Source organism: Mustela lutreola, chromosome 4, assembly GCF_030435805.1.
Source record: "Mustela lutreola isolate mMusLut2 chromosome 4, mMusLut2.pri, whole genome shotgun sequence".
Taxonomy (NCBI): domain Eukaryota; kingdom Metazoa; phylum Chordata; class Mammalia; order Carnivora; family Mustelidae; genus Mustela; species Mustela lutreola.
The window spans coordinates 73687411-73715196 of NC_081293.1; the positions used below are offsets into that span (position 1 = coordinate 73687411).

Sequence of the window (27786 nt, forward strand, 5' to 3'; positions counted from 1 at the left end):
CTGCTAGGCGGCCCTCAGTTCTCCAGCAAACCATGGAGGACAAGCAGGACAGGGGCCAGTCCTGGGGAGCGTGCCTGCCGCCCCACTGAACGCCACTAGTTCCAAGAAATCAGAGCAGCCTTCTACTCGCCTGGCTGAGTACTTCTCTCTAAGACATGCGAGTAATTTCTGTGAATGAAACTTTACCCATTTTAACCACTTTAATAAGTTTGTGCTATTATGAAAGTCACACAACAAACAGAAAAAAAAAAAAAAGGCGATAAAAATTCAAGCCACTCCTCCCCAATCCCATTGCCCCAAGATAGTCACTGTGCTGGTGTTTTGCTTTTTAGTATCTTTCTAGATTTTCTGTACAGTGGTCATCAAAATGGTGTCCTCGTATACTTATCCTGAAGTCTTTGTTTTTTAAGCTAGTACCCTAGGACGAACTGGTTTTTTAACCAATGAATATTCTTCTGCATTACCATGTTGAAATGACTATCGAGAATTCTGTGGTGTAAATTCCCAGGTTTTTAGTATCAGTGACTCTCAGCCAGGAATGGTAGCATCCACCCCAGGGAATATTTAGAAAGATGAAGAGGCATATTTAGCTGACCTAATGGGTGGCTATTGGATTGAGAGCACAAGAACCCAGGGGTGACAGAGATACTACAGTGCACAAGGCAGAAAGACTCAGTCCCAGGGTCAGTATCATCTCAGCCAAGCTGCATTTAACTGGTCCTGGATGGTGGGATATTTTGGTTATTTCCAATCTGGGGACTATTTTTTTTTTAAGATCTTATTTATTTATTTGACAGAGAGAGAGGTGACAATTAGGCAGAGAGGCAGGCAGAGAGAGAGAACGGGATGCAGAACTCGATCCTAGGACACTGAGATCATGACCTGAGCTGAAAGCAGAGGCTTAACACACTGAGCCACCCAGGCGCTTCTGGGGACTATTTTAAATAATAGCAGTGAATATCCTGATACAAAAATGTTGGTTCATTCCTTTCCTAAAGATGCTCTCCCAGAAGAGGCACTATTTGCCCCAAAATTATGTACAGAAGATTTTTGATACATTTTCCCAAACATCCCCCAGAAAAGCCCGATCTGCCCTCTCCCAAGGAAGGCAGACATCAACTTGTTCATCAGCAACCCTGGGCAGCAGAACCAGGAATGAACTGAGAGTGTGGAGGCCAATTTCTTCCCTTAAAATCCACAAAACCTTAAGCAAGTCATTCAGTTTCTCGGGGTCTCAATTTCTTCATCTATAAAATGGAAACAGCACCTGCTCTGCCCATCTTCCCTGGGCAGGTCAAGTAAGAGAGTATGTGAAAGTGTGTTCAGCATAAGGGACAATTTCTAAGAGCAGTCATGTCAGAATCGCTTCCCTACTTGGCTGTGAAGGAAAGGGAGCAATGGGCTCAGGACCTCACAGCCACATGTGGCCAAGGGCTGGGGGGGGGGGGACTGTGTGAGTGACAGGGGCAAGGTGCATGCGCCTTGGGGTGGGGGGATTGTTCCTGGTGGTGAGGAAACACCGGGAAGACCAAACATCCCACATCCACAAGCCAGATCAGGTCCAGAGTCAAAAGTTTTACAACCTCTCTCTTAAGCCTCAATCACACAAGGATTTCTTGCCAAGCAGAAAGAATGTCTTACCCCACCCCCCTTTATTTGTTTGCAGAAATGGGCGTCTCTTAGGGGTGTGCGCCAGTGTGGACAACTGCCGATTGTTTGTGGGGGGAATCCCGAAGACCAAGAAGAGAGAAGAAATCTTAGCAGAGATGAAAAAGGTCACCGAAGGAGTTGTCGACGTGATCGTGTACCCGAGCGCTGCCGACAAAACCAGAAACCGAGGCTTCGCCTTTGTGGAGTATGAGAGTCATCGGACAGCTGCCATGGCACGAAGGAAGTTGCTGCCAGGTAAGCACCCCCTTCTCAAAGAGGAGACCCCCCCACTGTGCTACCTGCCTGCCCCAGGCCGCCATGTACCTGAGAAAAGGAGACAGAGGCTGGGTGTTGTGTGTTTGCTCTTGGGCTTTGCTTCGGGCCACTTTAAACCCCTTCCCCTTCTCATCTAGGTCACAGTAGCTCAGCTCCTGGCAGGTTCTGCAGATTGGGTTCTGGAACATAGGCACGGAAGCTAACATTCATGCACTAAGCCTGTGATGAAGGGTTGAAGAATATATCCACTGTTTTTCTGCACAGACGTTGTTATGAGGCTTCTAGGAACAGAGTAGATTGTCCATTATGATGTAGAGTGACCCATGATCCCGACGACAGCTAAGGAACATGAACTCCTATTAGGACTGCCTAGTGTCTAATATTCTCTAATTTGGGGGGAATAGAATAGCACTCCAACTACACCACAAGGTGGGTCCCATTTGGGCAATGCCCTTCAATCCCTGAGTTTTAAGGACTCCACACCAAGGCCCTGGTCAAATTTGGGAAATTGTTGAAAATACTCTGCTCATTCTTAAATATTCACTAAAACTTAGACAAAGAAAGGTATTAGGATGAATCAATATTAACATAAGAGGATTTCAAGAATGACAGAGTGGTGACATTGATATCCATTCTTTTCTTGAACCCAATGAGAGAGCCACCAGAATGAAAGACAAAGCCAACAGCACCTAGATTTATATCATCTCTGTACACAAGCTCACAAACAAACCATGAATGAGGAAGTCGCAGGGATGAAAGGTACAATGCGGGGAGATCATTAATGATATTGTAATAGCATCGTACAGTGGCAGACGGGAGCGACACTGGTGAGCACAGCATAATGCCCCGTGAGCCAATCGTTAGGTCGTGCCCCTGAGTCTAGTGTAACAGGTGGATGAGCTGTACTTCAATATAAAAGAAAATTTAACCCATTGAGAGGGTGAGCCCTCTAGAAGTTTTCAGAATTGGAAGATGACTTCTGATCTGCAGAAAGATTTATTTTTTAAAATTCATTTATTTGGGGGGAGGGCAGGGGCAGAGGGGGAGGTAGAGAATCCCAACCAGACTCCCTGCTGAGCATGGAGCCCAATGTGGAGCTTGATCTCAGGACCCTGAGATCATGACCTGAGCCCAAATCAAGCGTCAGTCGGAAGCTCAACCACCTGAGCCACCCAGGTGCCTCAGGGAAGATGTTTTTATTACTATTTTCATGAAGGCAGCTCAAGTGAAAAGAGATCACCCCCAAAGTAGCCAAATCCAGGCCCCAGATGGGGATTTTTCAGGTCGACACTTCCCTTCCCTACTCTGCTACCACCCAGTGGTCAAGCCCTGTGCCACACAGGCACAGAAAACCCCCAGAGCTCCTCCTGAGGTGTCCTTAGCCCCACCCCCCTCGTTGACCTGAACTTAATCTTTGGTATCCTCACCGACTCGTCCCTCTTCAATGGTTCTGCCATGAAAAAGTCCCTGGGATCCATCCTGATCTCAGACCATCATTGGAGTCAAAAACATCTATTCCCAAACCAAGACTGTTTTCAAAAACTCCAGATTATTCTCCCAACTCTACTCTCTTTTGGATTACCCCACTCTCTGCCTCTTCCTCGCCAAACATCCCCCCCACCCCATCAGTGTTCCCGAAATACCAGGTCATCCTTTCCAGGATTCTGGCCAATAATAGGACTTGGATCTCTCTGTGTCGGGCAGGGGGAAGGGGAGCTGAATGGTCCTGTTCACTCATCGGCTCAACAATAATCACCTGCTGGCTTGGGGCAGCGGAGATAGAGGGAAAAATTGAGCCTGTTACTCAAGGCTCCAGTTCTTTCCACACATACTGGCTACCTTCCATTTCCCCACAAAAGCCTTCTTTCCAGCAGGACCAAGTCCCCTGTGTTCTAGACAATGCCATGCTGATAGGTGTCTCCTTTATTCTGAAAATTGTACCCCCCCACCCTGAGAATGACCAGCAGCCTCCCCTCCTCCACCGCCCTACAGCATTCAAAGCCCCAGCTGAGCTGCCGCTGCCCAGCTCCCACTAATCGTTTCTCTCCATGACCGGTGCAACCAGATACGTGCCATATTTGGGGGGGGGGGCAGGGAGGCTAGCGGTGAGAGAGGGTACAATATGGGAGAAAGATAGCTTTCAGGGGCTAATCAGCGTCCCTAGAGAACCAGAACTTTCGCTCGGCTTCCCCTCTTCCAAGAAAATCGCGTACTGACCCACCAAAGAGTTTCTCCCCACTTGAAGCAAGTGGACTAGTCCCACCAGGACGGGGCAGCCAGCCCTCAGGAATTCTCTGGAACTTGGTTATGCCTGCCCCCGAGGCCCTGACTTTTCCTTAGAGATGGTGCCTGCAGGAACCACCAGCATACAGGCCCCCTTGATCTCCCCGGCCACTGCACCCCTTCGTGAAGACTGAGGCAGCCCCCTCCAATCCCCCTGGAGGGACACTCGGCTGAGTTTCTTGGTCTGCGCGGGAGTCTCGGGGCGTCCTGGCTGTGGACCAGCCGCGTGTCCTCCAGCCAGAGCCGACTGCTCCTTCCTGCTGCACCCCGCGAGCAAGACCGACGAAGCACTGGGACAGCCTGTTCCCTCACTGTAGATTCAACAGCAGCAAAGGATTTGGGTCACTGGCAGTTCTCTGGAGAGCCTGGTTGGAAAGCAGGGATCTTTAGCAACCACGGTAAGAGCCGCAAGCAGCTTTTCCTTCTTAACCCACCCAGACTTGGAGACAGAGACAACCGCTGTCTCATGAGTGGGACGTGTGGGGCCCAGTCACTTACCTCCCTGCCAACAGTGGCCACAGCCTCCCGGCCCCGCGTCCTTCCAGAGGGGTGTGTGTCCCACAGCCCCGGTCCGGCGTCCGCCTCCGAGGCAAGCAGAGCGCGGTAAGGATGGGGCGAGTCAAGATCTCACCGTGGCTCCACCATCAGCCAGCGCGGGCGTCACCTGGAGGGCTCGTGAGAGCGCAGTCAGCGCGGCCCCGCCCCGCAGTTCCCAGCTCTGGGTCTGGACCGGCACCCGCTCATCTGCATTGGTAACGAGCTCCCAGGATGCCATGCTGCGGAGACCCAAGTTCGAGAACCCGAGATCTAAGTCGGCGGCTGTCTGCTGTGGGCTGCAGATGCGAATGATATGAGGAGGTTCTGAAACAATACCAGAAACCAGATCAACCTCTGATCACCTGAATCGGCCTCTCTGGGGCCCTGCTGTTTTAAGTTTTCTAGGTGATTTTGTTGTGTGGCCCGTGTTGTCATTCACTGCTAACTCCATCGACTAAGGAGGATATTAGCCATCACCCGAGGGGAGGTTGGTAAGAACGCCTGGAGGAGTAAACGGGAGCCTTTACTACAATGGGCATTGCTCCCTTTCAAAGGAAATGCTTAAAAAACAAAAACCAAAAAATAACAACAACAAAAAATACGATCTACTTCACCCAAAGAGTAACTCTGAAGAAACTATGCCACAAGGAAAGACCAAAAACCCCAAAACGATCAAGGGAGAGTGTATCCCTGGAAAGTGATTAGGTCCCTTACGTGCACCATCTTTTATTTCTACGACACTAGGTACTACTTCCATTATCCCCATTTTGTAGATGAGATCAGTTTTTGGAAAGGTGACTTCCTAGTCAGGAGTGTGATCTGACATTTGAACTTGAACTTCAAAGCCTATGTTCCCAAATCCCTCAGCAGCCCCGGCTTCCACGGGGATGTTGAAGGAGATCACTGTTTACCATACCTCCTCCAATTCCATCCACCGCAGCCTCTACAGACCTTCCGGCTGGCCGATGGCCTCCTGCAGTCCCAGACCGAGAAGGCGCCAATGGGCTTTAACAGTGTTCTCTGAAAATGTAGCAGACTCACAGCAAGTGGAAGGGGATTGGGTCCAGCACACCTATAAGTGGGACTCAGGTTGGGTCTTTCTTAAAGCTCTTCCAAAGCGACTCACAAAAAACACACAGAATTTCCAAATTTAGAAATTAAGTTGATCCGCCTCTCCCCACGGAGTGACTGTGAGCAGGAACCAAGGTAGCGAATGGAAAATACATTCTATGGGGCAAGATGCACAAGACATTGCAACTTCAGGAATCCAAGAATAGACGTAGTCATCACAAAGAGTTCAGTTTCTCATCACAGACCCTCCCATTGCTCTGTCTTCTCGAACACGGTGAAATGTTTTTCTGCAGATTCCCAAGTTGTCCATTTGCCATCAGGGAAAGAGGAGGGGACAGAGCTGATGAGAGCCCTGATGAATGTAAGGGACAGAGAACATACAAGGGGACCCTGTGTCCCCAGTCACTCTTGCCCACACATCAGTTTGTAGCTTGGTGGTGGCCACTGGTCACGCAGATCCCAACAGCAGCAGACATACTTCCTACTGACTTTTTTTAATGCTTCGTGAAGTCAGACTCTATGTCAGAGCCCTAAATCCACTTTGCCCTTTCTCCCCTCCTGCCACCTCCCTTTCAACGACTATTTTCCTCCCTCTGTGAGAGCTGGAGCTGAAGAACCCAAACCTTCCCATTGCTGCCTCATTTCTGTTGCATTTCAAACCACATCCTAGTTCCCTTTATGCTCCATCATTATGATAAGGCGTCTGCCACAGAGAATCCCTTCTACCACCTCTTCCCTCTATTAGAAAGGTTTCCTAAAATCAGTCATCACCTCTTGAATATCAGTCTTCGTACTCCACCAAGACCTCAAAACATCGGTTGCATTTAAAAGGCCATCTCAGTGAAAGGAGATGATGATGTCCTGATTTCTGCATAACTAATCATACTTGTGATCCTTTTGAACAGGAAGAATTCAGTTATGGGGACATCCTATCGCAGTAGACTGGGCGGAGCCCGAGGTGGAGGTGGACGAGGACACGATGTCTTCCGTGAAAATCCTGTACGTGAGAAACCTGATGCTGTCTACCTCTGAAGAGATGATTGAGAAAGAATTCAACAATATTAAACCAGGTAGGACATAGCAGAGAAGATGAAGTTTTTGAGTTGTACTTTATAAACACTTGGGCTACAGATGACTTCCCGTGACTTTAAACAGAATAACTTTCTTTTAGCATTCTTCTAATTGCATGTAAACTACAAAAACCATAGACCAGCCCTAGGATGAGAGAAAAAGGGACACATGGTCCTAAAACATTTATTGACATCATAACTCTACAGTTATCTGTGTAATTACTTAATTAACACACAACTTCCTTCACTAAACTCTAAATCCCATGAGGGTTCTTTGGCTTCTGTCATCTCCTCGGCCCCAGTCTCTGGGCCTGGGTCATAGTAGATGCTCAATAAATATTTACTGTGTTGAGGAATGTATAGACAGAACTATATCGAAGTCAGGGTTTCTCAGCCTCAGTGCTCTTAATATTTTAGGCCAGATAATCCTTGGTCGTGGGGGTTCTGTGCTAGGCATTATAGGAATTTTAACTCTATCCCATACCTCTACCCTTTAGATGCCAGTAATAACCCCCAAGATGTAATAGCCAAAAATGTCTCCAGACATTTACTCTGGAGGGCAAATTTTCCCCCATTTGAGAACCACTGGTTGAATGGAGTATGATTGTTACTTCAGCTACGTAAATAGGAAGATGAGAATTAATTCCAGGAAACTCATTTGGGTGAGGAGGAAGGGAAAGGAACAGAGGGAGATGGAGGGGGATAATTATTGCTGCTCATCTTGTCAGTACTTTGCAGTATCAGTTTTATACCATGGGATTTAGATGTCATTGCTTTTTTCTCCTGTAGGAACTACGATACTGAGACAGGTCAAGCAATGTCCAAATGAGCATTTTCCAAAGCCAGTTCTTCAGAACATTAATTCTGTGGACACTTAGTAGATGCTACTGATAAAAGGGGTCCATGGTCAAATAAATCCATAAATACAAGATTCAGGACAATTAAACAGATTCTTTTCTCATTGCAGAACTTATCAGAGTCCTTAACCTTCTAATGTGCTTTGAAAGTCTCCAAAGGGAAATGTAGGATGGCTCCTTTACCAAATTTTTGGACCATCGGTCTCTTTTTGGCCAACCATCTTGTGGAATTAACATGTTTGGGAACACACTCTGGCCTAAGTTTATCGCTATGATAAAATTTTTCCACTTTCATGGCACAAGTCATCCTAGGATGTAGGTTACTGCGGCACTTCCATTATTGTAAAGGTGGGAAAACCAGAACACAGAGCAGTTACATTGCTTGCTCAGGGTCATACAACTATTAAGTGACAAATCCCAGATTTGAATCCAGGTCCGGCTAAGACCACGTTCTTAGCCGCTCGGGATCTCCCTGCCCCAACCTCATTCCTCTCACTCATTCGTTCATTCAGCTATCATCACTTTAGTAGCTCCTATGTGCCAGGCACTGTGGGAGGAGTGAACAGGTGTAAAGTATGTGTGGAAGAAGTTTAAGATGTTCCAGAAGAGTGGACACACAGCCCCCCCGCCAGTGACTTAGCCAGTGAAGTGTCCAACTCTTGAATTTGGCTCAGGTCATGATCTCAGGGTTGTGAGACTGAGCCACGCATCAGGCTCTATGCTCAACAAGGAGCCTGTTTGAGATTCTCTTTCACCTTCTCCCTCTGCACCTCAAACCCCCACCCCACCAGGCCAAATGATACTCCAGAAGAATAACAGCCATGACAGCCTACCCTTGGGGCACATATAAGATTCATGTTTAAGAGAGGTAGCTTGTGGGGTGCCTGGGTGGCTCAGTGGGTTGAGCCGCTGCCTTCGGCTCAGGTCATGATCTCAGGGTTCTGGGATCGAGTCCCGCATTGGGTTCTCTGCTCAGCAGGGAGCCTGCTTCCCTTCCTCTCTCTCTGCCTGCCTCACTGCCTGCTTGTGATCTCTCTCTGTCAAGTAAATAAATAAAATCTTTAAAAAAAAAAAAAAGAGAGAGAGAAGTGACTTGTGAGCTAAAAAAAACATTAGAGGAATATACAGGGTAAAGCTTCATGACATTGGGTTTGGCAACAAATTCTCTGACCGTATTAAAAGTCCAGGCAACAAAGAAAAAATAGAGTAATTGAACTAAATCCAAATTAAAAACTGCACCAGAGGACATCTCAACACTGACAAAGCAACTCGCAGAATGGGAGAAAACATCTGCAAACAATACGTCTACCAAAAATTAAATAAAAACTCCAATGTATATTTGTCCAATGAACAATGTTGCGTTATTGCTGTAGACACAAGGTCAACACTCACATTAAAAGATGTTCAACGTCACTCGCTATTCACCTGGGAAATGCAACACCAAAACATTGCCCCCTGGCCAAAATAACAATCACAGTAGTAGTAGCGCTCATCAAAGATGATGACACAGATGCTGGGAGAAGTTGGAGCAGAGAGAACCACGTGCCCTGTACACGGAAATACAAAATAACGCCATCACTGGGGGAATCGACACCCTGGGTCCTGAAGAATAGATAATCACGGTGGCTGCCCAGGGACAGGGGAGAAAGGACTCAGAAATGATTATTTAATAGATCCAGGGTTTCAGTTTTGGTTCACGAAGAGGTTCTAGAAACGCATGGTGATGACAGTTGCAAAATATAAATCTCCCTTTTATCTAATTAAAACATTACCATTTTGCTTTGTTCTGTTTTTGCTTTTTGGAAAAGGCTGGAATGAGAAATGACTCAAAGACTGCTTCCTGTCCTAGTCTCCTGGTCACCAGTTTATCCCATTAAAGGGAGAGATGAGCTCATGTCATCCTAGTTATAGTGAAAATAATAAATGCAGGCTTTCTCTCCCTCTCTCCTCCTCTCCCCCTCTGGTGGCACAACCCAGGGCTCTATAGTGACCTGTGGCTGCTTCTTGGCACTGCACAAAAGAATATAAACTATGGAGGGTAGAGGAGTAGCAGACACCTGCTGTATTAGGAAGAAAAAGTCAGAGCTGACTAGTTTATTTTCCAGTGGAAAGGGTGTGTTTATACTTACCTAGGAAAATTTCCAGAGAGAATAGGAAAATAACCCCTTAAAAACCGTATTGAAAGTTTGGATCCCTCAAAGGAGCCTAAATATTCCTGGCAAATATTTGACCCTATTATTTTAACCCTGATTAACCTAAAAATACTCTACTGACATTCAGAGAAATAACTGATGATCAGAACAGAAACTGGAGCTGAAAACCTCAGTTTTTCCCTGTGTAGCCTAAGGCTATCTGCTGAAATTCCAATTATAGTCATTCTACAAAATCTGATTTCCCTAAAACAGTTTCACATCCAAATCATCAAGAGAGCATAAAATAGATTGCGGGCTCTTCCCCTGGGCGTTTCTGAATCAGTGGGTCCAGGGTGGCGGTCAAGGAGGCCAGGCATTAGCATTTCTTCTGAGTTCCGGTGGGGAGCTAAGGCTGCTGCTCAGAGGACTGCACTCTGAGAACCATGGCCTTCAGATAGCGGCGTGTTTCTCATGAGGTAATTGATGCATTTCTGACAAGTGGATCATGAATCAAGTAATATTTTTCCAGTTTCCTACATTACGACTTTGGAGTCTTTTACATCATTGCTGATGATGACCACTGATATTTTATGGCTTCTGCCCTCTACCAAGTGATGGTCCATCAGTAAGCAAACTCCTGCAGACTGAAGAGGGGCCATACCATCATAGGCCACGTGGTGAACACTATTGTAGGAAAAACCATGCTCCCTTTCTAACTTGTTTCATGAGGCTAGATCTTCATTCATTAAGATTTCCAAAGTCAGGTGCAGTTGAACAGCCTAGCTTAAAAATCCAAGCCAGGTTCGTTACCTGCGAGCAGAGCTGGGGAACATTTAGATCCATAACCATCCGAAATGCCACCTAACGAATGTAAGTGCTGGAAACTGAAGTGGGAATTGACTGGTAATAATTGCTCTTCCCCTCTATTATTTGTAGAGCAGCCTTTGCACACACGGTACTAGGTAGGACTTGGTGATGACAATACCAGGACACCCCTGAACCAGATCCTGTGCTCAGGGGCTAATGGTCCAGAGGAGCCTAGATGAAGGACAGCACTGAAGAATGAATGGAGCCAAGACTGGAAAAACAGAGACCCTCATTGGCCTCCCCTTTCATTTCTCAATGACCAGGACAAGCCATGGGGTTAGGTCATGGTAGTTACCCTACCCCATCCTGAAGGACTAAAGAGACCATGCTGGAAGGGCGGTTAATTCCACGGCCCCTGCTTCATGGTCTCAAATACCTTCATGTACTTCCTCAGCCTTGCCAGACAGTTGTGCCCTGGACAACATAAGAAGTCAAGGGTTGGACGCTGAGGGATGAGAGGATTACCCCAGGTTTTTCAATGATCCCTACATTACAGCCCTGCCATCATTCCAAAAGACTACAACTTACAGCCATCCAACCATTGTGGGAGAGTAAAAAGTCAAATTGCCTTTGTGATCTAGAAGATAGATAACTGAACCTTGATAGGAGAGGACAAAGGAGAACTCTTATCTGCTTTTCTCGTCCTTCCTATGGAAGATCCCATGATAGATTCTTTGTGGTGATTAGGATAAGAGAAGGAATGCAGTCTCTGGAGACACCGCCGAGTCAGAGTCACTAAACGACGACAATTGGCATGCTAAACGATTAACTGATAACAAGTTACACAAGTGTCCATTTCATCTTCACTCCAAGAAGAATAACTTACTCTTAAGACTGTGTAATCAACAATATTTTCTAGCAATATTTTAATAATAAAATGTAAGTTTCAACTGTTTGGTAAAACTTTTTTTTATACATGTTACCATCAACATATGCAGCAGTTCCTCTATATAAAAATAGATTAGGTTGATTTGTTATTTTCTTATTACACAAATAATAAGCATTGTAAATGTTTGCAAAATACCAAGGCATATAAATTAAAATATGAAGTTTCCCTTTATTTTCTCCAAATTTTCTCCCCATTCCTGAAGTAATCTCTATTTTAACAGTTTGATCTCTGTCTTTCCAGTTCTCTTTCTGTGTGCATATCCTTATTTATGTGTGCACATACATGGGTTGGGATTTTAAAAACATAAATGTCTGAGTATTATACTTACTATTTTACAAACTTTTAAAATTTAACAATAGGTCTTAAATCTTTCCACGTAAGTATACATAGGTCTATTTGTTCTTTTTTTTTTTTTTTTTGAAGATTTTATTTATTTATTTGACAGGCAGTGATCACAAGTAAGCAGAGAGGCAGGCAGAGAGAGAAGGGGAAGCAGGCTCCCCACTGAGCAGAGAGCCTGATGTGGGGTTCGATCCCAGGACCCTGAGATCATGACCTGAGCTGAAGGCAGAGACTTGAACCCCCTGAGCCACCCAGGCGCCCCCTATTTGTTCTCTTTAAATACTCATTTTATTTGATATGAATGTATTGGGTATAATCAATCTCATGAGAATAGACTTTGAGTGGTTTTATTTTTGCTATTTTAACAGCGGTAAAGTTATGTCTTTATGCTGATCCTTTTGCTTTTCTAGCACTCCAGGAGTGCTTCTATAAAAGACATTTCTCAAGGTAGAGTCAGTGAATATCTACATTGTTTCCAACATTTAAATATTATGAACAGCATTGCAAGGAACTGTCTTGGTTTTCTGATATTCTTTCAGAAACCACTGTTTTATAAAACATATAATGTATTATTTGTTTCAGGGGTACAGGTCTGAGAATCTTCAGTCTTACATAATTCACAGCACTCACCATAGCACATACCCTCCCCAGTGTCCAGAATTACTTTTTTTTTTAATCAAAAGAACATCAGATAAGCAGTTAAGAGATCTGCGTTCGGGTTCCTAGCAGTGTCAACTCTTATGAATCTCACTTCCCTTGTCAGAACCCTAGGTTCCTAATCTAAGTTAAAAATACTTACATTAAGGCCAAATAAATTTTTTAAAAAGCTTAAAGTAAATCATCACTAAAGTCTTTCCTAATTCTAAAGTTTTATTCCATAAATCAAAAGATGAAACATTTTTCTGGGGAAAAGCCATAAAATTTTAAAAGGTAATCGCCTAAGTAGAGATTTATAGGATGTCTAATAGTTAAGTTCAAATCAGTTCAGTGAATATTTCACTGAGTATAAGTTATTATCTTTTACATTTTATGCCAGACATAAAATGCCAGAAGATATGCCAGAAGATAGTGCTTCTATCCTTAAGGAACTTATAACCTAGGAGGTGGGAAACTCTAATTGATAACAATAAGGCAAAATATAGGGCATGTTAAAAAATATACAAATAAATTTCTGTTGGATGTGTAGAATTGTAAACCTGGACCTAGTGAATATTCTCACTAAGATCTTAGCTAAGTAATGAGTCTCCCAGAGAAAAAAAAATCAAATCATTCTCAGGGCTCTCTCAGTTTTTGCTAATGGGGCTACTTTGTTTCTAGGTGCTGTGGAGAGGGTAAAGAAGATTCGAGACTATGCTTTTGTGCACTTCAGTAATCGAGAAGATGCAGTAGAGGCTATGAAGGCTTTAAATGGGAAGGTAAGGTAGAACAACACGTACACACACACACACACACACACACACACAGGTTTCACACAAGTGTGTTGTGTAAACTTTATTCAGAAGAACAATCCCGCAAGTCTGTGTCCCTCAGGCTTTCTCCACTTCTGACAAGACTGCACGGGTCCATTGAAGATGAACACAAGAGAAGTGACAGAAACACAATGCAGATGTGGCTCATGTGTCTGGCTCTACCTCTAATTTGGGGAGATTTGAACAAGTCCCTGGCTCTCAATTTCCCTACAAAGTGGGTGATTGGAGTACATTATTTCAGGGCATTTTTCTCAGACCCAGTTTTCTCTCATTACTTCAAGAGATTATCACCTCATTACTGTAGTATTTTGGAGGTTGAAGACCAGAAAACAGGCCAATTCTGTTGTCATTCTGCCCTCAGAGTTTGCCTTTCCTACTCTGGAAGGCTCTGGGTCTCTTCCCCTTGCCAAGAGTAGGGTGAGGGGGAAATTAACTTCTAAAATCCTTTCTCCTGACTTGTACATAGAAACCAAGATCATATTTACTTTTTTGATGCAATAAACATTAAAACCTTTCTATAGACAACTTACTTTGCTAAACAATGTCTGGGACAAAAAAAAAGTATATATATATATATATATATATATATATATATATATATATATATACTTGTCACCAAGGTAAAAGTTTACAGAGGACTAGAATGAGTACACAAGCATCTTTCATGGTTCAGCCAAACAAGTTCAGTTTCATTACATTTATAGATAGAGAGGTGAGAAAGTCTGAAGGAATCAGTAAATCTTCATGGAGATGAGAAGATGGTATCCATGAGAAGTGATAAAAATTGGACAGAATTCCCAAAGGAAAGAACCACAGACATGGAGAGGCAGTCTCAGAGACATAGAATTTGGAAAGAGCAGGAAATGACTGAGGAACAGTGAAAGTAGACCGATTCAGTTAGAACATCACGCACGTAGGGCCGTGTTGCCCGTCTGGCTTTGAACAGTTAGTCTTAACAGCAGACGGATGGTGAAAGGACTAAGGACAGAAGGGTGAGTGTGGGGGAGGGAACTGAAGAGAGGTGGAACCGAAGCTCAGGGTGCCACCAGAATCAAGGCAACAGGTGGCAGGAAACATAATGGGAAGCCTCACTAAGAGAGGGCTGTGTAGAGCAGGTCTCCTTGGAGAAGCAGGGATCTTTGGCCAAAGGACACAGCCAGGGGCTAAGGGAGCACCTCTGGAACAGGTCCTTTAGTCACAAGTGGCTAGGTTTAGGGAACCTCCATATGTCTGGAGGGGGGAAAAAAAAAAAAAACACTGCCTCCAAAACACAAAAACTGTAAAGCAAAAATTGAATGCAAATTTAAATACGTGTCCTTGAAGCAAAACATGATTTAGTCTTCATTGGTGATTACATTTAATATCATAAAATTGTTACTACCTTGAAAACAATCTGTAGGTTCACTTCTCAATTTGAAAACATTCCTGAGGATACATTACAATTGCTGAGAAGGAACTGTCAGTCATAAATTATGTGCTAAATAGTTACATTGAAATAATCACAATGGAAAAATATTCAAATTGTTCCCAGTTTTTAGTTAGATATTTTTATAGCAATGTGTACATATATATCAAGGTTAAATATATATTCAAAATCTTAAAATATGTACCAAATATTATAATTATATCTAACTATAATGTTGCATGGGAACATGAAAAGTAAGTTTGCCTAGGAACTATGTAAGGCTTGAGTATACATATGCATATTAATAGTTGACCTATCAGACAGGGTGCGACTCAAAAGCTTTTTGTGTATTGGAGTAATTATCACATACAATTTAGGGAAATGAATGTACTAAGAGTTGTAATTTTGTGGAGTAGGAAGAGAGGTATCATTGGAACTTTTTGAAAAGCTATTATAGTCACGCAAATAGGAAGAAATAGGGCTTGACCAAGGGCAGGAATACAAAGTAGGAGAAAACGCCACACAGGGCTATGGGGGATGAATTCAAAACACCCAGGAAATGACTGGATGTTGGAGTGAGCAAGAGTCATTGCTTTTCAATATGGGAGACCATGATGATGTGGTCAGGGAAGCCAGGAAAGGAAACCTACTTAGAGAGAAAGGTGATGAACTAAGCTTTGCATTTGATTGTTCATTTGTTCTGCAAATAACTTGTGGATGTCTGTGATGTGCAAGGAATTTTGCTAGGCTTGGGAATACACCGATTAATAAGATGTCGTCCTATCTCTTGAAACATCTAGACCAAATAACTAAAATACAATACTAAGTTTAAAACACTATTACAGGGACAGATAAATGCAGTAAAAAATCTATTACCACACTAAATCTGGCTTTGCAGTAAAGAACCATTCCATTAAAAATGTCTCTGGATATGGAAGGACCTAGAAGCAGAGGTCTATTTGGGTGTCTCACCTTCCTCCAGACAGGACTGAAGATAAAAATTATTTTTAATTTTTTAATTTTTTTATTAACATACAATGTATTATAGCACCAGGGGTATAGGTCTGTGAGTTGCCAGGTTTACACACTTCACAGCACTCACCATAGCACATACCCTCCCCACCGTCCATAACCCCACCACCCTCTCCCTACCCCCCTCCCCACGGCAACCCTCAGTTTGTTTTGTGACATTAAGAGTCTCTTATGGTTGGTCTCCCTCCTGATCCCATCTTGTTTCATTTATTCTTTTCCTACCCCCCAAACCCCCCATGTTACATCTCCACTTCCTCATATCAGGGAAATCATATGATAGTTATCTTTTTCTGATTGACTTATTTTGCTAAGCATAATACCCTCTAGTTCTATCCATGTCATCACAAATGGCAAGATTTCATTTCTTTTGATGGCTGCATAGTATTCCATTGTATATATATCCCACATGAAGATAAAAATTCTTATATGTAATACCACTCTGTTCCTTTGGACACTCAGATATGTTTCTTCTAATAACATTGACACCAGTGTGAGATAGTTGAATTTCATCAGGATTCTCTCTCTCAGTGTATTCCAGCTAATATGTTAAATACTGGCTCCTGCTCCTAGAAAATCAGGCCGATATATGAAACTAGGAACAAGTGACAACCGGGAAGCACAACTTTGGCCAGCAAACCTCAATGGTCTCAGAACCACTGAGCACTCACAAAATGGTGAGCAGCCATGACAGGGAATTCTGGAGGGAATGTTTCATATTACTTGCTTTCTTTATAAAAATAGAGGCTTATACTAATCTTACACAGAAGAAGCTACAAGTGCTTCCTCACAACACCTTGTCCCATCAATAAGAACTACCTCAATCCTTCAAGCATTTGTTGAGAGACATCTTTGACTCTTATGTACGCAAGCCATATGGGAAAGTGAGTCATGCGTGCAGCTCTCCCCACAGCCCTTCTCGCCAATATCTGGATCTGTTTGCAAACTGTCCAAAACTTGCATTAGAAAAACAAACAAACAACCAGAACCTCTCCAATAATCCTTGAGGACAAGTTTTAAGATGTATGTGACCTGAGAAATCTCAGTACTGCCCCTGCCATCCCAGCCAGTTCCCACCTCTTTTAAACCTTTCTTCTCTTCCAGTGAAACTTACCTTTCACTGGCTGCTCTAAGGAGTAAACCGTCTAGCTGGTAGGTGGCCCAAAAGATCTGACAAGGCCATCCCTGCCACAGTGTTAACAATGGACAAAGATTTCCTTACTGGTTTCCTACCAACTTCCCTGTGCTGTGCTAAGTAGTAGACATTATATTCCACCCATTATTAACCTAAAATTTCTTAGAATTATATAATATGCAACTTAAAAGATATATAGTGTAAAACTTTCACATAATTCTCTGTCACAGGGACTGTATCACAAAATTTACAACCTGAATGTCAGGGGTCGGTGCCCAGTTTGTTCGCATCAAACCTGTCGCATATTATATGCAATTTTCCAACAAAACCACTCAGGAAAACTCAACTGGCACATGAACATGAACCCATGAAGAGACAAGATATGTATAAGTGAGACCATGACCAGACTGTCAGATTGACTAACACCCAAGAGACCAGGGCTCAGGCACACTTGACTGTCTTCATATCTTCTCATGTTGATTCCTCTTTGCTCTCTACGACAGGTGCTGGATGGTTCCCCCATTGAAGTGACGCTAGCCAAACCAGTGGATAAAGACAGTTATGTTAGGTACACCCGAGGCACGGGTGGAAGAGGCACCATGCTGCAAGGAGAGTACACCTACTCTCTGGGCCATGTTTATGATCCCACCACAACCTACCTTGGAGCTCCTGTCTTCTATGCTCCTCAGGCCTATGCAGCAATCCCTGGCCTTCATTTTCCAGCCACCAAAGGACACCTTGGCAACAGGGCCATTATCCGAGCCCCTTCTGTTAGAGGTAATGCTCATCAACTCTTGCTCTAGAATAACTCTACGATTTCAAATGATTTGTATTGCCACAGCCTTAGACAAATGGGATGGACCCACTGGGAGAAAAGGACTGGGAAATAAATCATTTATGAAAAATCAAGAATTATTATATCAGTAGTTGTCCTTCCATAAAAATCTTTTTTCACATTACAACTGGTTATTGAAAAACCTTGGTCAGAACATAGCACAAATGGGTCTAATGCATACAGTTGATCGTTGTCTGGGCCCATAAAATTTGTTCAGACTAAGTAGTTAGCTTCTCTCTTATCACTGGACCACTATACTGCAGTCATATGGGACTTATTAGAAAACCCAAGTGAAAGCAGGATGGTCCAATGGAAACCAATTATCTCAAATAGCAAAAAACAGGTATATTTGACGGTAACTCAGTGGCATCAAATTCATACATAATCACAAAATACCATATGTATTCTAACAGATATATGAGATACTTTCAGCTGACCTTCCCTAGAAATACATGCTGTGTCTTCTAAAAGGCCACACTGTCGAGGAAATCAACCTATTTCTCCAGGATATGGGGAACTAAATAGTAAAGTCCAAATAGAAGAAAGACTAACTACCAAACAATAAATCTTTCCTATGTAATCCTATAGAAATTCCAAGTGTTCACCCAGTTCTCTGGGCTCAGTTCAAACAATATAGATGTTAAGGAAAGCATTTTTATTTTGAATAAACTACCCTGTCTCTGCCTAAGGGGATCCTTCTGAATGGTTCTGCTAGGATAGAGTTAATGCCAAAAGAATGCCAGTTCTATCTTCCAAATAGGACACCACTCTGGGCAATTCGGCAATGAATTGTATTTAACTCTATACTTGGGTTTTACTTAGAAGCAAATCAGATCACTGTGAAAACAATTATCTTACTGTGTTTTGCTATTTTTCAGGAAAATTGAATTGACCATCCTAGAAGCTCTAGTCTTCAACAGCCTTAAAAGTTCCATAATCATAATAAAATCACTCCACCCAAAATTATAATCATCAGGTTATTCTCCAGGATATTTATCTATGTGATGACAAATTATGTCGTTGAAGTATTGGGCATTTATAATCTGAAATCATCTTGTAAAATAATCCATACATTAAATATAAATTGCCAACCAGTTGTAATGTAGGAAAAAAACCAATTTTCACTCTAAGGGGAAAAACACCTTATAACAAGAAAGGAATCAAAGAATGATATTCATGGATGAAGGGTAATCAATTTAATTTTTTTTATCACTTTACACCACCAATAGGAAATCAAAGTAGTAAGATAGCAAACAAAAAATCAAAAGGAATCTATTAATGAAACTCAGTGGAAATAAAAGCCTCAAATTGTCCGAACATAAAACAGAAAATAGTGAACCAATAAACATGGTTTCTAAATGGTCAATGTTTCCCAACCGATCATTGGGGTTGGGATTATTGGGGAAGCTAGAATTCATTTCTGATCTACTGATCAATGATAAAAAATGCAAGATTTATTTTAATACATGTGGTCATACCATGCTGGGATGTTTAAATACCTTCCCAACATTTATTAATCTATAGAGGAATGTCAACAAAAGATCAACCGAAGATATAAATTACAATTTTTTTCTCTGTGCCAAAGTTTTAAAGTTGCTCATGCATTTATCAGTAGCTTTGACAATATGGCTTTCTTCCACAGATTTAAAAAACAAAAACAAAAGCAAAACAAAACAAAACAAAGACACTTACTGTGAACTCTATGTTGAGTTTCATTATATTAGAATCCTAGAGTTTTCTATGCATCTTGAGGGCAATGATCAATGTGACTTGGGCTAACTTTTCCATTACAGTAAGATTCAGGGTGATCTTCTGGTGGTTTGATTCAGTTTAATGCCTTCTTACATTCCTAGAAATTTACATGAATGTACCTGTAGGGGCCGCGGGAGTGAGAGGACTGGCCGGCCGGGGCTATTTGGCCTATACAGGCCTGGGTCGTGGATACCAGGTCAAGGGAGACAAGAGAGAAGACAAACTCTATGACATGTTACCTGGAATGGAGCTCACCCCAATGAATCCTGTCACTTTAAAACCTCAAGGAATTAAACTTGCTCCCCAGGTAGGTAATGTTATTCCAGAGATAAGTTTCCTTCTGTTGAGCCAAAGACCATCCACATTTGCCTTTCATCAAATGATCTGATTTGATCCCTCCTTGGGTTATTGTTTGGTTTGGTTGGGTTAAAGAGGTCAAGTGGCCAATCAGCATAACATACAGCGAGAGAATGCTGCCCCTTGAGGGCCACTGTTCCATCACAGGCTTTCTTCTATTTCCTAAATAATCTGAACAAAATGGAATGTGAGGATTCTGAGAGCTATTAAGAATTATCAACTGATATCTTACATGAAAATAACATGAAGCAAAGACCCTATTTCAAAATTAATACCTGCTCTGAAGGAGTTGGCTAATGGGGAATATTCATGACAGGAAATGAATAGGACACTTAGACATCTTCTATGGGAAACACTGTGTGAGAGAAAACACCATACCACCTCTGGTGATGTCATGACTTGTATTAATGATAAGATGCCATCGGTCATATCTCATTAGGTCTCCCATGAGGATTTTGCTTGGGGAAGGACATGATGGTGACTTTGTAATACTTTTATTCCACAGCTCCAAGTTTCCAGGTTTCCACATGAGGCTGGGGTTTTTATTATTGGAAAATTTGAAGTCATAAAAGCTGTCCCAGGGTGGAAAGTGAATAACAGGGTTAAAAATAAAACAAAACAGGATCTGTGTGAACCCTGAGCCTGTTGCCTGGGGCTGTGCAGTCCATGCCAGGCACTCTGTAGAGACACTGGCTGAGGAACCCATGCCAGTTGTTCAGAGATACAGTTAGGGGATCCCAAAGGAAAAATCCTTACTCCAGCATGGAAGTAGCCTTCTGATTGTGATCAAACAGAAAGCATGGTTTTCTAAAGGCTCATCCTGAGTATTATTTTTGTTGGATCAATAGGGATCTTGTACATACAGATTAGTTCATCGAAGGTTTCTGCTAACCCTACCCAGGCAATTAAAAATAAAGATGCCTAGTAGAGTGGCACACAGCACTCATTTCTTTGATCAAAAACCATCTATTAGGCACACACCATGTTAGGTGCTGGGCATGGAAAAGGGAACATAATACAGTCTTTGTCATCAAAAATCATATGGGACTCCAATGAGAGGATCCGGACAAATCAACAGATTATTACTGTAAACTCTATTGACTGTCATGGTGAAGCATTGTCCAGAAAACATGAAGGCTTGTCATCCAGTCGATCTTGAGATAAAATATAAAATAAGGAAACTCATTAAGGAACTAGAATACTTAGAAACCATTTAAGAAAATAAAAAATAATCATCATTATCAATTCCATGTAATACTTCTAAGAACCGCCAGAGAGTGAGGAATGATCTCGGCTTCTTATATAAAACCCAGGTGAGAAACTGGTCATGGTCTGTGAAAAACCCACAGCAAATATCATTCTCAATGGGGAACAACTGAGAGCTTTTCTACCAAGGTCAGGAACACAGCAAGAATGTCCATTATCACCACTGCTATTCAACATAGTACTAGAAGTCCTAGCCTCAGCAATCAGACAACAAAAAGAAATTAAAGGCATCTGAATCAGCAAAGAAGAAGTCGAACTACCACTCTTTGCAGATGATATGATACTATATGTGGAAAACCCAAAAGACTCCACTCCAAATCTGCTAGAACTTGTACAAGAATTCAGTAAAATGTCAGGATATAAAATCAATGCACAGAAATCAGTTGCATTTCTATACACCAACAACAAGACAGAAGAAAGAGAAATTAAGGAGTCAATCCCATTTACAATTGTATCCAGAACCATAAGATACCTAGGAATAAACTTAACCAAAGAGGCAAAGAAGCTGTACTCAGAAAACTATAAATCACTCATGAAAGAAATTGAGGAAGATACAAAGAAATGGAAAAACGTTCCATCCTCATGGATTGGAAGAACAAATGTTCTGAAACTGTCTGTGCTACCTAAAGCAATCTACACGTTTAATGTAATCCCTATCAAAACACCATCATTTTTTTTCAAAGAAGTGGAATAAATAATCCTAAAATTTATATGAAACCAAAAAAGACCTTGAATAGCCAGAGGAATGTTGAAAAAGAAAGCCATAGTTGGTGGCATCACAATTCCAGACTTCAAGCTCTATTACAAAGCTGTCATCATCAAGACAGTATGGTACTGGCACAAAAACAGACACATAGATCAGTGGAACAGAATAGAGAGTCCAGAGGCACCTGGGTGGCTCAGTGGGTTAAAGCCTCTGCCTTTGGCTCAGGTCATGATCCCAGGGTCCTGGGATTGGGCCCCGCATTGGGTTCTCTGCTCAGCAGGGAGCCTGCTTCCCCCTCCCTCTCTCTCTGCCTGCCTCTCTGCCTACTTGTGATCTCTGTCTGTCAAATAAATAAATAAAATCTTAAAAAAAAAAAAAAGAATATAGAGCCCAGAAATGGACCCTCAACACTATGGTCAACTAATTTTCGACAAAGCAGGAAAGAATGTCCAATGGAAAAAGGACAGCCTCTTAAACAAATGGTGTTGGGAAAATTGGACAGCCACATGCTGTCCAATGGATGGTCCAAGAATGAAACTGGACCATTTCCTTACACCACACACAAAAATAGGCTCAAAATGGATGAAAGATCTCAATGTGAGAAAGGAATACATCAAAATCCTTGAGGAGAACACAGGCAGCAACCTCTTCGACCTAAGCTGCAGCAACTTCTTCCTAGAAACATCGCCAAAGGCAAGGGAAACAAGAGCAAAAATGAACTATTGGGACTTCACTGAGATCAAAAGTTTTTGCACCGCAAAGGAAACAGTCAACAAAACCAAAAGACAACTGACAGAATGGAAGAAGATATTTGCAAACAACCTATCAGTTGAAAAGCTAGTATCCAAAATCTATTAAAAAAACTTATCAAACTCAATGCCCAAAGAACAAATAATCCAATCAAGAAATGAGCAAAGGACATGAACATACATTTCTGCAAAGAAGACATCCAGATGGCCAACAGACACACGAGAAAGTGCGCCACATCACTTGGAATCAGGGAAATACAAATCAAAACCACAATGAGATACCACCTCACACCAGTCAGAATGGCTAAAATTAACAAGTCAGGAAACAACAGATGCTGGTGAAGATGTGGAGAAAGGGGAATCCTACTACAATGTTTGTGGGAATGCAAGCTGGTGCAGTCACTCTGGAAAACAGCATGGAGGTTCATCAAAGAGTTGAAAATAGAGCTACCCTATGACCCAGCAATTGCACTACTGGGTATTTACCCTGAAGATACAAATGTAGTGATCCGAAGGGGCACATGCACCCCAATGTTTATAGCAGCAATGTTCACAATAGCCAAACTATGGAAAGAACCTAGATGTCCATCAACAGATGAATGGATAAAGAAGAGGTGGTGTATAGATATACAATGGAATACTATGCAGCCATCAAAAGAAATGAAATCTTGCCATTTGCAATGACATGGATGGAACTAGAGAGTATTGTGCTGAGTGAAATAAGTCAATCAGAGAAAGACAATCATCATATGATCTCCCTAATATGAGGAATTTGAGAGGTCACGTGGGGGGTTGGGGAGGTAGAGAAGGAGAAAATGAAATAAGATGGGATCAGGAGGGAGACAAACCATAAGAGACTCTTAATCTCACAAAACAGAGGGTTGCCGGGGGAGGGGGGAGGGAGAGGGTGGTGGGGTTATAGATATTGGGAAGGGTATAGGCTATAGTGAGTGGTGTGGAGTGTGTAAGCCTGACGATTCACAGACCTGTACCCCTGGGGCTAATAATATATTATATGTTAATAAAAAATTAAAAGTTAAAAAAAAAAAGAAATTGGTCATGGCTTATAGGGATATGTAAGGAACCACCTCTCCCAACTAACTAATTAAAGTTCTTTATTTAGTCTCTGCATCTCTACAAGGACGGCTTAGAAACTGCAGGTGATGCCACCGCAAAAACATAGATAGAGCTTTAACAACCCCATGGCAGGGTCAAGGTCATCAGACAAGAGCCAGGAGACCAGATGTGCCCAGCAGAGTCAGGAGTTAGAGTCCATACTCTCTGAGCACGTGTTTGCACAACAGGCTCAAAGAGGCAGGCAGAATGTCTGCCAGCTAAAGCAGGCTACTGGTGCCCAGGACCCTCCGGGAACATTCTGTAGATAACAAGAGATGCTACAGAGCCAAGAGTCGTAACAAGCAAAAGTCAGTAGAGGATATAAGAGCAGTCTACAAATTTAATAAACTGGAAAATGCCCTGCGATCGCAGCTGGATTCGTATCAGAACCAATGAGATAAGAAGTTCCATGGAGTCAGCCCGGGGCACTGTTCTGTCCCCAGGTCTTATTCTTTTCACAGTGAGGCCCTGTTTTGCAATTTCCTGAACCTGCTGACTCATGGGAGCACTGGGGCTGGTGGGTCACTGAAAATGACTACGGGATGAAAAAAAAAAAAAAAAATGGGTGCCTGGAGACAAGATTCAGCTTGGAGTAGTGAAAAAGGGCAGAAAAAAGCATGCAGGAAGATTGTAAAACTCAGATCTTTGTAAAAACAGCCAGAAGTGTTATTTTGCCAAATAAAGACATTGCCTCTGTCCACATCCATCTATTAATGCTCACCAGTAACTAATAACCATTAAACTTTTTAACTCAATTTTTTATGAAAACGTGAAGTTAAAACCCTATGACAAATGACATGAGGTAAATATATTCTTAGGTTATTTTCTCTAAAACATTATAAATAGAAGGATTAACGGTAGTAACGAGGAAATGCAGCCGCGGGCTTGAAATGTCCACTGTTTTTAATGGAATAAATTCATCAAACAAATCGTAAAGTTAAACTATTGGTAAAAAAGTTACAGCTAATGAACTCAACTAAAAACATATTAGAATAAATGGTGTGAAAATGATTTTTGTGAATTAATCGACATAACATTTTAAATGGAGTTCAAGTTGAGTTCATCTTAAATTTTATGAGTCATTAAACCCTGTGGCATTTTCTATTTTCTTAACATTAGCTTAAATGCTGAAGATTAGAGTTTAAAAACCCTGAAAACTGGAGAAATCATGCAAATGTGACATTTGAAAGGGCAATCACTTTTTTTTTTTCCACACTCGTAGATATTAGAAGAAGTTTGTCAGAAAAACAACTGGGGACAACCAGTGTATCAGCTGCACTCGGCCATTGGACAAGATCAAAGACAACTTTTTTTATACAAAATAACCATTCCTGCCCTGGCCAGCCAGAATCCTGCAATGTGGGTAACATCTCCAAATTCCTAATCTTTAACGCTTTTTAGAATAAGAGTCTCTTGTAGATCAAGTGTATTTTATCGCTACACTAATAAGCGAAACACTTGGGTCTACTGCTCACTTGTGTTTCATTAAACACAAACGCTGAGATGTGTAGTTGGGACGAACGTACCCAGGGGGGTCTGACATCTGGGGGGTCTGACATCTCAGAGGTCCTGAATTTCACACAATGTAGACTGCACAGTGTAAGCAACCAGTAAAAAAGTGCAGACATAAAATGCAACAGGAATTGGAACTAGAGTCCATTCTTTTATCTGTGTAGTATTTAGGTTGAACCATATGAAATTGCCATTTTATCCATGACCACAGCCTATGCGAGGTCACTTACATTTTGGATCAAAGGTCCTCTCTGTGGGTTAGTATCGCCTCCTGGAGCCTGACTGGGTACACGTTTTAGGAACCGTCCTGTTTCACGTGTACCTTAGAAAAGCCATGTGGTGAGTTCCAGGTGTGCTCCAGGAATGTCCTCTTGGCCCCCCGCTGTCGTCTGCACATACACCTGTATGTGTATGAGGTCTTCAATGCAAAGAGAATGAAAACCACACGGATAAAATTCCATCATCAGCTCCTCTTAGCTCACGAACAGCGACTTGGGTTTTGTCCCATCTCAGCACCTCAAAGGTAACACCTGACTCTGCCTTGCAGCCACCCCTTCACACCTCCGAAGCTCAGTGCTTACGTGGATGAAGCAAGGACCTATGCGGCCGAGTACACCCTGCAGACGCTGGGCATTCCGACCGAGGCGGCCGATGCCCCTACCGCGGCAGCTGCCGCCACCGCCTTCCCAGGTGGGAAACATGGCACCCTGCCCTGGGGTGTTTGAGAAACAGTCCCCCCACCCTGGTACCCTGAACTCTGAGAGTTGTTTTTGAACTCCACCCACAATAAATCCGGTTACACATTCTGTGGCCAAAAACACGGGGCAAATGCGGGAACCATCAAGGTAGGAGATAAGAGTGAGTGGGAAGCAGAAGAGGAGTCTAGCCAGTTGTGTGACCTTGAAAGAACCAGTCTCTGTGCCTGGATGGGTGGGGTTTTGACTTTTTTGGTCAGAGAGTTCGGAACTACCTAGCAATAGTTGTTTTTCTGCCTGCCGGGTGTTTCCCTAAATGCTCAGCGTGGTTTATTACACCTGGAATGGTCCTGATGCTGCAAGAAGTAGGCTGTAGCGCAATGGCCAGGTTCAGCGGATGGAACCCAGGACAGGAAAGATGAAGGAATGGGGCCAAGTCAACTGGCTTTTAAGGAGTCCTGGAACTTGAATCTTTGACTCAACCTGACTTTTATGGCTCTGCTTTCTGAAAGAAATGTGTAGATCACATTTTTCTTTTGTTTTTAAGATTTTATCTATTTGAGAGAGAGAGAGAGAGAGCAAGCACAAGTGGGATGAGGGCCAGAGGGAGAAGCAGACCCCCTGCTCAGCAGGGAGCCCAACGTGGGACTCGATCCTGGCACTCCGGGATCATAACCTGAGCTGAAGGCCGATCCCAACAACTGAACCACCCAGGCACTCTAGATCACACTTTTCTTAAATTATGTTAAGTCAAAAACTGTGTGTATGAGAGAGACAGAGAGTGAGCAAGAACCTTTCAGTATGTAGATAATCAGCTTTCATTTATCTGCCCTATAATTTTGGACTGGAGCCTATGCTGTTGGTTCAGAATAAAGCCTCTCTGTAGATCGGCACACCTTCACGGTCCTATTTAAAAGGCTTTTCCCCATTTGTTATGTACCTACGACAAATGCTAATAATTTTAAAAAATGAACCCTCTAGAGATTAAAAGTGACCAGATAAGAAATTTGTTTTGTAGATCCTTCCTTAGCAGTTAGCTTGAATACTCCCATTCTTTTTTTAGCAACCAAAGTTCGTTTCATTTGAAGACATTGGTCACTCCAACGTGTCACTATGTCAACGGATCTCCCTTAAGACCAAGTCAGAGATCTGACTGGACCCAGACATGAGGCGTTTCTATCAGTCCATTCTGTCACGTGCTGGTCACGTTCAGGCGTGAGAACTGCTGTATTCCTCTCATCTGTAACACCTGAGCTCACTCTCGCTTTCTTTTGTTTCTCAAAAACGGCAAATATGCTTTCCATCCCAGCAACTAAACACATTTCACACATGAACACGACCTCAATTCCAGCTTTGTTCCAGAGAACATAGGGAAGATGGGTCGTGCGCCCCCGCGAGGTTACCAAGGCAACCGCTGCCACCAGAGAGGGCAGGTCCCCTGGGCTGGACTGGGGGCCATCAGTCTCAGGCTTACTTTTCACAGAATGTGGTGTTGACATGTCCGTCTACTGGGGACCTGTGCCAGGGTTTCTCGGTTCCTGGAGAAGGTTGAGCCCCTGTCTCATGGAAAGCTGCTCCCCAAAGACAGCTAACTAATGTACTATAAAAATAAATGAGCCCCTGTCAGAATGTTACAGTTTGCTTGCACATTGGAAAGAATTCGCTTTCACCTAAGAATGTTTGATCTTGTCCTCCCTCCTGTTTGCTCCTGCAAGAGGTAGAAAATATTTAGGGCATGAGAGTTGTTCTGGGAATGCCTAAGAATTTGAGAGCCTCTCTTAAAACT

General features: G+C 42.7%; 1 protein-coding gene across 3 annotated transcripts in view; it reads left to right on the forward strand.

The window, feature by feature from the left end:
* A1CF (APOBEC1 complementation factor) overlaps positions 1–27786 on the forward strand; it is a 79234-nt gene that overhangs the window by 47117 nt on the left and 4331 nt on the right. For 2 of the 3 annotated variants that reach the window (XM_059170236.1, XM_059170238.1), the window contains 7 exons: positions 1667–1905; positions 6723–6887; positions 13292–13389; positions 17516–17789; positions 19701–19906; positions 25016–25152; positions 25853–25995. In XM_059170236.1, the coding sequence (XP_059026219.1) occupies positions 1667–1905; positions 6723–6887; positions 13292–13389; positions 17516–17789; positions 19701–19906; positions 25016–25152; positions 25853–25995 (1262 nt within the window). The remainder of the gene's footprint in view (positions 1–1666; positions 1906–6722; positions 6888–13291; positions 13390–17515; positions 17790–19700; positions 19907–25015; positions 25153–25852; positions 25996–27786) is intronic. The other variant, XM_059170237.1, reaches the window with a different exon arrangement.